Source organism: Vipera ursinii, assembly GCF_947247035.1.
Source record: "Vipera ursinii genome assembly, chromosome: 2".
Lineage (NCBI taxonomy): Eukaryota > Metazoa > Chordata > Lepidosauria > Squamata > Viperidae > Vipera > Vipera ursinii.
The window spans coordinates 198,187,359-198,197,784 of NC_139513.1; the positions used below are offsets into that span (position 1 = coordinate 198,187,359).

Genomic DNA, 10,426 nt, shown 5'->3' on the forward strand with positions numbered 1-10,426 from the left:
TTCCCTCTTGAGGCAGCTGCTGCCTCAAGAGGGAAGAGCGAGCCGGCTCTTCCCTCCTGAGGCAGCAGCTCCCTCAAGAGGGAAGAGCGAGCCGGCAGGGAAGTCCTGCAAACGCACGCGCACGCAGGACTTCCCTGCCGGCTCCACGCTCTTCCCTCCTGAGGCAACAGCTGCCTCAAGAGGGGAGAGCGCCGGACGGGAGTCGGCAGGGAAGTCCTGCACACGCGCGCACTCCCCAGCTGCTAAGGAGCAGCCGGGGAGTGCGCGCGTGCGCAGGATTGCCCTGCCGGCTCCCACCAGACGCCACCCACTGATTTTCCGGCGTATAAGGCGACTGGGCGTATAAGACGACCCCCCAACTTTTGAGGTGATTTTCATGGGTTAAAAAGTCGTCTTATACGCCGGAAAATACGGTATGTCTCTAGACCACATTGTTATTAGTAAGTGCAAAAGCAGAAGGTTAGCCAAGCCCCAGGTACCAATACAAGAATCAACAATGTCTTTGTGAACAACTATGTGCATGTCCACTGAAAAACAAACCTTAGTGGGACTTAGTTCCAGAATTAGGTTTCAGCCCTGGAATTCAAAAATCACGATACAATTATTACAGGACAAACTCAAAACTCCAGGGCCAGTCGTGGGACTATCCATCCCCACGACGATAGGGAATGGCTTCCTCTTAAAGATGGCGGACGTGCAGGCGGATCTGTTAGGGTGAGCTCTGCAAGTCTCAGAAAATAGGCGTCCTAGGAGCCCCCCAGGGGTGTTTATACCCTCTGGGTTGGGGGAATAGTGAGGGCAATGATTTGGCAGCTGAATTGTGAAGGTTGCTGGACTGCTGTTTTGCTGCCGGCTCTGCTGCTTTCTCGGACTTTTTCGGACTGGATGTTTGCGGCGCCTTCCCGCTGCCTCGGGCGTTTTCCGGGCCGTTTTCGCGGTACCTGGCAGTTTCGGTGGCCGGCGGTTTCGGCAGCGGCGTCCTCGGCGGTGGCGGAGCCGGCGTCCTCGGATGGTCCCTGGCTGCTAGCGGTCTCGGCGGAGGTGCTTCGGGCCATTTCGGGCCGCTTCTGTGGTCGGCTTGGTCTCCCTCGGCTGTGGCGGCGGCGGCGTTCTTGGCTCGTTCCGATGGCGACGGTGACGGCGGCGGCGGCGGCGTTGCTCCAGGGCCGCTCTAGGCCTTCCTCTTCATCGATTGTTTGCTGGGTCGTCGGCCTGACCGTTTGCCCGTTCCCGCCTGAGCCTTTTTGGCCCGTTTTCCATCGGCGGCGGGAAGGGCTGGATTATTCTCGGTTCCATCAGCGTCCTGGCGGCGGCAGCAATGGCGGCGGTGTCTGCAGCAGCGCTCCGGTGGTGGCAGCGGCCCTGGCGGCTCAGCGGCGACGCTGCACTCAACTTGTCTCTTCCTCTGCTTGCTTTACTCTTTCTAGATGGCCTGGTACTCTCACTGCTGTTGGTGGCCTCGAAGGTTCCTGGGCTAGCCGGTTAATTCCGGTGGATCCCAGTGGAGCCCAGTGGTCCCTTGAAAGACCTATGCTTTCCGTGGCACCAGTTGTGACTTTGGTTGGTGCCATTGGATTTTTGGACCTAAAAGAATTAGATAATTTGGAAGACCCCAATGACTGCAGAACTGGCCATGATCAATCTTCTCGAAAGGCAGAGCAGCGGAGGATTTGGCTATTTAGTAGTGCAGACTTTGATGGTGTAATATACTATCACATCCCTGCCTTCGGACTGTTGTTTATTGCCATTCACATATCGTCCCCAAAGGATTCAGAGTTCCCTGGGTACTAGCCACCGTGAGAGGGTGGCTTGAACTTACATCTGCTGCCCCCAGAGGTGAGAGCTCTAGGGGACATGCTGTACCCAGGATGGATGTTTCGGACCATTCCCCCAGGAATAGGCTCTCCAACTGTCGTGAGAGGACGGTGGTTGGCCTGTCCTGGGGTGGCACCCAGCTGAGTGGCAGTGGCTGGGTGGAAGCTCGGGACACCTATTTGCTCTCTGTTTGGTCCCTCCTTAAATTAATTGACTATGGACTGCCTATATCTGGACTGCTCTTATGCCTTGTCTTAGGTACTCCTCTACGGACTTGCTCGCCCTCAGGGGTGCTCCCCCTTCCTGGAGGCGGCCCACCTTTCCAGCCGAGTACAATCTCAAGGAAGGGCCCATTTATTGGGATCCTGAGAGATGGCTGGGCACGGTTATGGGCCTCCGACGTAAACCTAATAAGAGGTCCTTGGTTTGCTTTTTGTCCAAATTTGTTTGGGGGTTAGGGAGGAGGGAGGGTTCTTTTCTTGGTTGTTTGGACGAGGGGGGCAGTCCAACTACCTCTGTTCAGGCTAGTGCTGAGGCGGATCGCGGGGGGGAGGAGCGGGGGTCGGCTGCTTCTGGGGCTCCAGGGCCAGTCGTGGGACTATCCATCCCCACGACGATAGGGAATGGCAGCAGGTGTAGGAACAGAGGGCCGTATCGATCTCAGGGAAGGCCTCTCCGCTGCTTACAAGCGGTGAGGCACTCCGACCCTCTGGTTCCGCCCCGAGGTCCCGGGAGTGAGGACGTGCAGCCTCCTGAGCTCCGGCTGGTGTACTTGAATGCCAGGTCGGTCGCTAACAAGGCTCCTCTCGTCCGTGACTTGGTCGAGGGTGAGCAGGCTTGCATCACGGAAACTTGGTTGGGCCCAGAGGGCGGCATTCCTCTGGTTGATCTTTGCCCACCAAGTTTCCGGGTGCTGCACCGGCCTCGGGCTCAGGGTAGGGGTGGGGGAGTGGCTGTTGTTATGAGGGAGACCTTGTGTCCACGGGAGGCCACCGTTCCCCAGATAGTCGGGTGTGAGTCTCTCTTTTTGAGATGCGGCCCTGGTGCGCAGTTGGGCTTGCTGCTGGTGTACCTTTCGCCTAGTCACGCAGCAGCAGCCCTGCCTGAGCTGCTCGATGTCCTCTCTGGGCTGGTGGTTGAGTTCCCGAAACTTATAGTTTTGGGGGACTTCAACCTACCATCGCTGGGAGGATCATCTGAGTTGGCTCGGGAGTTCATGGCTTCCATGACGGCCATGGACCTGACACAAGTAATTTTGGGACCGACTCATGAAGGAGGCCACACCCTTGACCTAGTTTTCTTGTCTGGACGGTGGTTAGATGATCTTGGTGGGGGCTCTCCAACTATTATGCCCCTGTCATGGACCGATCATCATCTCCTGCGGCTGGTCTTCCGTTTTGCCACCCCCCGCCGTGGGTGTTTGGAACCAATTAAATGGTACCGCCCCAGACGCTTAATGGATCCCCAGAGGTTCCAGGCGGCGCTGGGGTCCCCACCTGCCTCCCTTGCTCACAGCTCGGCAGATGCCTTAGTGGAAGCCTGGGAAAGGACGGCCACTGAGGCTCTTGACCGAGTTGTACCCCTGCGGCCCCTGACCCGGTGCAGATCCCGTCGAGCTCCATGGTTCTCTGCGGAGCTCCGGGAGATGAAGCGTCATAGACGGGGCCTAGAGAGCGGTTGGAGGTCCAGCCGATCCGAATCCGACCGATTGCGACTAAGAGCCTACATTAGGTCTTATCTCGCTGCGATAAGGGAGGCGAGGTCTAACCACTTCGCCACCCTTATCGCGTCCGCAGATAATCGCCCGCCCGCCCTGTTTAGGGTGACTCGCTCCCTCCTAAATCAGGAGGTGAGGGAGGATCCCTTGCAGGGTCGTGCCGAGGAGTTTAACCAACATCTGTCGGACAAAATCGCTCGGATTCGGACCGGTCTGGACTCTGACTGGGCAGAGTCTGACGATCAGGACACGGGCGGTCTTGTCGATATCACCTGGGAGGAGTTTGATTGTGACTCCGGAGGAAGTGGACAGGATCATGGGGAGGCTGAGCACCACCACATGTTTATTGGACCCGTGCCCTTCCTGGCTGGTCTATGCAGCCCGGGAGAGGACACGCAGCTGGTTCCAGGCAGTTATATCGGCTTCTCTGAGTGAGGGTATCTTCCCCGCCGTCTTGAAGGAGGCGGTGGTGAGGCCTCTCCTCAAGAAGCCTGCCTTGGACCCAGCTGTATTGAACAACTTTCGTCCTGTCTCCAACCTTCGCTTTCTTGCGAAGGTTGTTGAGAGTGTGGTGGCGCATCAGCTCCCTCTGGTCCTGGATGAAGCGGATTATCTAGACCCCTACCAATCGGGTTTCAGGCCCGGGTACAGCACGGAGACGGCATTGGTCGCGCTGGTGAATGATCTCTGGAGGGCTCGGGACAGGGGGCATTCCTCTGTTCTAGTCCTATTAGACCTCTCGGCGGCTTTCGATACCATCGACCATGGTATCTTGCTGCGGCGTCTCAGGGGACTGGGAGTGGGAGGCACAGTTTTACAGTGGTTCTCCTCCTATCTCCAGGGACGTTCGCAGTCGGTGTTGGCAGGGGGGCAGAGGTCGACCGCGAGGTCTCTCATTTGTGGAGTTCCTCAGGGGTCGGTCCTCTCGCCTCTCCTGTTCAACATCTACATGAAACCGCTGGGTGAGATCATTCGTGGCTTTGGAGTTGGGTATCATCAGTACGCTGATGATACCCAACTTTTCTTTTCGACCCCAAACCACCCCAGTGATGCCCTCAACGTGATGTCCCGTTGCCTGGAGGCGGTTCGGGTCTGGATGGGGAGGAACAGACTTCAACTCAACCCCGACAAGACTGAGTGGCTTTGCATCCCTTCATCCCGGGTCTATTCGGACATTCCACCTCTGGCTATGGGGGGTGAACTATTACCCCCCATAGATAGGGCTCGCAACTTGGGAGTCCTCCTAGATTCACGGCTCACCTTGGAAGACCATATAGGAGCTGTGACTAGGGGGGCCTTCACCCAGGTTCGCCTGGTGCGCCAGTTGCAGCCCTATCTTAGCCGGGATGATTTGTGCACGGTCACTCATGCGCGCGTGTCCTCTCGTCTGGACTACTGCAACGCTCTCTACATGGGGCTGCCCTTGAGGACCACCCGGAAGCTCCAACTGGTACAGAATGCAGCCGCGAGAGTTGTGTTGGGAGTCTCCCGATACTCCCACGTTACACCTCTGCTCCGTGAGCTGCATTGGTTGCCAGTTGTCTTCCGGGTGAGATTCAAGGTACTGGTAACGGTGTTTAAAGCCCTCCATGGCATGGGGCCGGAGTACCTTAGGGAACATCTGCTGCCGGCATCAAGCTCCCTGCGCCCTGTGTGTTCCCACAGAGAGGGCCTCCTCAGGGTACCACCGATCAGAGAATGTCGATTGGTGGCCCCCAGGGGGAGATCCTTCTCTGTGGGCGCTCCGGAGCTGTGGAATCAGCTACCGGTAGAGCTCCGGATGGCGCCCGATCTTCGCTCCTTTCGTCGCGATCTCAAGACGTTTTTGTTTGTACAAGCTGGCCTAGCCTGATGGGGATCGGTGGGGTTGTTTTATCTTTGGTCTCTTAATTTTACCCTGGGGTTTTTAGAATTGTACTCCTATTGTTTTAACTAGGGCAACCGTTTAATCTTTTTTTTAATGTTTGTATTTGGTATTTTATTCTGCCCTGTGAACCGCCCTGAGTCCTCAGGGAGAAGGGCGGTATATAAATGTTATTAAATTAAATTAAATTAAATTAAAAACAGGACAAAGAGATGTAAAGCAAAACAAATTTATTTTCTGAATTTTCAAAGTAATATTTATTCTACATAACAAAATAATTTACTGTTCAAACAGACATCCATTCAAAATATTGCATTGAAAGCAGATGTTTTTAATTGTCCCTATTTTGGGAAGTAGAATTCTAAAATTTAAGAATCATTGAGGATGCAAATTTAATCAATTAGTAGTAATAGTGATGGTAAATAATAAAAAAAATCATTTACTAACATTCACATTTAGTAAATACATAACAAACATTCTGTGGATTAAAATATGCTGGTTTTACGGAACAATTACCGTATGTCAGAAAAAGAGGCTCTGAAAGCATTGCTCATTTGTTGCATCTTAAAACTAATTGCTAGTAAAACAGCAGAGTTCCAAGCCTGTGATACCAATCTGGTTTAAACGTAATGAATGAAAACTAGCTGGGGGAGCTAAAGACCACCAGGGCTAATAGAAGCAAAAGACTTGGAGGTAATAAAAAAACACACAAAAATGGTAAAGGCAGAAAAGTTACTGAAAGATTTAGGAGGCAAGTCAGCAGTTATTTAATCTGGGAATCCCCATTGTTCACTCTGCAAAGTCAGAGTTCTTAGAAAAGAGCCTTTGATTTAGCAATTGTGACAGGAAAACAAATGTTTTTGACTTGTGAAGAGATAATCTGCTGTAAAAGACTAAGTGAAATTCTCCTCAGTGTGGTAGAAAGTACAATGAATTGTTTACTGTTATCCTCTGGGATTTTTTTTTTTAAAAAAACTCTCATTCTAATTTACAGCCCTGGAATTCCTGCTGGTCTTTTATCAAAGTATTTAACCAGGTTTCGCTCTGCTGAACTTCCAAGCCCAAACAACACTGCACCCAGAACACCAGCTGCAATCCTTTCTGAGGTAGTTAGATCCAGACAGTTATCCATCTACCGATTCTGCTAGTGCAATGTGCTTATATGTGTTTTTTCTTGAGTATTTAGAAATCAAAACTGATGCTGCATGTATTATCCAATGAACATAACAAGACCGTAATATGCCTAGGTTGAAAATCTGAAAAATTATCAATTTTCCACAAATAATTGAAAAGGTTGGTCCAAATCTTTTGAAGCCATAAATGGTTAAATTCATCATCATCGCAAATGAAAAAAGAATATTTAGAAGTACCTGTTCTACATAACAATTACTATAATTTGTTATTAAAATAGGCTGATACACTGAGAATGTTATAATGAAAAGATATATTTCTAATCTTCAGATGATGTCTACAATTACAGGATATAGTGTGTGGGTCTTCTGTATTTTTCCCAAGCACAAAACATTATCTTATTTAACAGTTCTGCAGCCAAGTTCTTTGAATTATTTGAATGTTTTCAGAATTTAATTTAACTGTTTTGTTTGTTATTTTACTGCTCTTTCTGCCCTGTTTCCCCTTTAGGAAAAGGAAAAATCAGATTAATTAGTCAAATTACAATCCAAAATGACTGGGAATTGTGACATTTGTGATCCAAACATGCCAAAAAAAATCAAACTGAGGAAAACTTTTCTAGGTGATGTAAGAAATTTACCCTCTGATTATAAGTATTATTTTTCTTTCTGAAGCAAAGCTGGAGGTGACCAGTATTCAGCTTTGAAGTAGGAAGAGGTTCTGATCTGTAGTGAGTGTCCTTGGTGTACTTGTTAGCTCTTATTTTCCTGAGACCTCACAGCCACAGTGAGAAAGAAAAGGCTCAGCTTCTTTAGGAAGTCACTGACAGATAGTGAGTGTATCCATACTGGATCTGGAATAACATTCGTATATTATCCAAATGCTGTGCAGAACCTTTTACAAATGTCAAAAAACTGTTCAGTATAGGTCACAGGTAATTGTGACCTGGTATCTACATCTACTGACATCACTCCACTGCACTCAAAGTGAGGTTTTCAAGCCAACAGAATCTATCCTTTTACCATCATCCTCAGCTTCAGACAACCTTGACCCAGCTAAACATGAAGATGCAGTTTACAGAAAAGAACCACAACAGTTTTCTGATACAGGCCCTTAACAAACAAAGAAAGAACAAGGAATTTTGTGATGTGGCTCTCAGCGTGGACCAGACTGTCTTCTATGCCCACCTCAATGTCTTAGCAGCTATGTCTTCCCATATAAAGAGTTTGATATCCAGCAATGATATGAAAGCAGATGACGAACTCTTTATTATCATTGATGCGAAATTCCTGAGCCCTGCCTTAATGGAGGAGTTGCTTGATTACTTCTATACTGGGAGGATTGTGATTTCAGAGAAGAATGTGGAGGAACTGCTGAAGGGAGCCAAGTACTTCAGTTCCCAAACTTTAAGAAGTCACTGCTCTGACTTCCTCCTCCGGTCCCTCAAAATGGAGAACTGCATCCAGTACATTCTGACAGCCACCACATATGACCTGAAGGAGATAAGAAATGCTGCCTATGATGGGATACGAGACAACTTTCATTATTGGGTAGGGCCTCAGGGCATATCAGAATTTATGCAATGCCCTTATCATGTCTTCAGCAGATTGCTTAAAGAGGAGAATCTTCATGTGCAAAATGAAGATCAGATCTTTCTTGCTCTCCTTCAGTGGATAAAATATAAAAAGAATGAAAGGGAGAAGCATTTTAAAAAGTGCTTTGCCTATGTACGTTTAACAGCAGTTTCTACCAAGACGCTACTCGCAGGCTGTCGGGAAGTGCTGCTCTTTGCAGACCACACTGGACCTCTATCCCGGATAGAGGCTGTGCTGAGTGAACGTAAACACGGAAATCCTCAAAGTTTGATGCTTCAACAAAGGAAAGGGGCACTAGTGGACTCAGTAGTAATCTTAGGTGGACAAAAGGAGCAGGGTAAATTCAACAACGAAGTGTTTGCCTATATAATTGGAGAGAATATTTGGATGAAACTCACAGAAATGCCTTACAGAGCAGCCGCACTCAGTGCAACTTCATTGGGGAAATTCATTTATGTCTCTGGAGGAACTACTGAGCAGATCTCTGGGCTGAAGACTGCCTGGAAGTACGATATGGATACCAACACATGGATCAAACTTCCAGATCTACCAGTTGGCCTTGTTTTCCATACCATGGTGACTTGTGGAGGTGCAGTGTACTCTATAGGAGGCAGTACAGCCCCAAGAAAGTATATTTCCAGTATCTACAAGTACGACGAAGGCAAAGAGAAATGGACTCTTGCTGGGAAAATGAGTATACCTATGGATGCAACGGCACTCATCACCAAGGGAGACAAGTCTATTTACATTGTGACAGGGAGATGTCTGGTAAATGGGCGCTTCTCACGAGTAGGCATGCTAGATTGCTTTGACACTGAGACCAGGAATGTGGTCCAGTATATCACTTTTCCCATTCAATTCAATCATAAGCCCTTGTTGTCGTTTCCACATGAGAACATTCTGAGTATACAGAGCCACAAAGAGAGCATGGAAATAAATCTGCAGAAGATTACAGTTAGCAAAACCTCAAGCCCTGTGCCTCTACTGCCAAATAACTATAGTCTGGATCTGTCACATGCAGTGTGTTCTATTGGGAATAACAAAGTGTTTGTATGTGGTGGACTTATTTGTCCCGGTGACAAACGTCCAGAGGAGTATTCTATCAATCGGCAAGCCTATATGTTAGACCAAAGCAATGGGGAATGGAAGACTTTAGCTGAGCCTCCAGAAGCTCTTGATTGTCCTGCTTGCTGCATGGCTAAGTTGCCATGCAAGGTCCTCCAAAAAACTGTAGTCAATTAATTTGTGAAATCAAAATGAAATAATCTGTAGCAATAAAGACTGACAATGCAGTTTACAGATACACAGATGGACACTTCCTTTTATACCCTTATCATAATATGTCAATGTAATTAGGATGAGAATACAGGAGGGGGATATGGCACTTATCCAGGGTTAGAGGCACAAAATAATCAGCTAGAGATCATATGCAATACTAATATAGTAGTTAAAAATGTTTCATTCTGTGATTTTATATAAAATATGAATGAATGAACCTTTATCGTCAAAGTACAACCATGTATACATTGAGATTGGCTGAGCCAATATATTTAAACATTTTTCAAAACAGTGGATTAAAAACTAGATGCCAGCTTGCTTAGACACAAGAGGCAAGGCAGAGGGCCTTTACTATACCTTCTCACCTGACCTACACTGCATGGTTCATCTAAAACCCTGTCTATGCGAAATTGCACAACAGTGACCAGTGCACATTTTTACGTCCTAATCTCTGGGAAGAAGCATTAAGACTTTGGAATGATTGCAGTGGCAAGTTCTAAAGTCCAGAAATATTAACTATTTTGTTACAGGTTCAAAGAAGCAGCAATAATACTTACCTTCTAAATGTGTTGTGATTTAGATTTACATGTTCTCAAGCACCAAGACTCCTATGTTCTGTATGGAAACAAAAATGACCATCGTCTCTTTTCCTAACACAGATTTAAAAGATGCAATATTAAGTGTTCTTCTACCCAGTTAGCAGAGCTATTCACAAAAATCATAAAAAATCAACAACAGTGGAAAACCTTTAGCTATCCACATATTGTTTTCTTCCAGCGTCCCAGCCAACATTGTCCCTGGTTAAGAAATACTGAGAGTTGAATTGAATTCAGTTGAATTCAGCAGCATTTAAAAAGTTACTTATTTTTCATCCTCAGTTATGCCCTACTTTCAATTCTATCTTTGTTACAAAATATATACAGTAGTTTTAAAGAAAAGTAAAACCTGTGGTCAATTTTCTTTAGCAATCTCTTCCTGCACACATTGCCTTTGCAACCAAAGAAAGGAAAACAATTGGTTCATAGT

The 10,426-nt window shown here is 47.8% G+C and overlaps 1 protein-coding gene across 1 annotated transcript; it reads left to right on the top strand.

The window, feature by feature from the left end:
* Nucleotides 1-7,588: 7,588 nt before the first annotated feature.
* CCIN (calicin) lies at nt 7,589-9,364 on the top strand (the record flags this gene model as incomplete). The annotated part of the gene is made up of 1 exon (XM_083352146.1): nt 7,589-9,364. The coding sequence occupies one exon, from the start codon at nt 7,589-7,591 to the stop codon at nt 9,362-9,364; it is 1,776 nt and encodes a 591-aa protein (XP_083208272.1).
* Between the last annotated feature and the right edge of the window lie 1,062 nt (nt 9,365-10,426).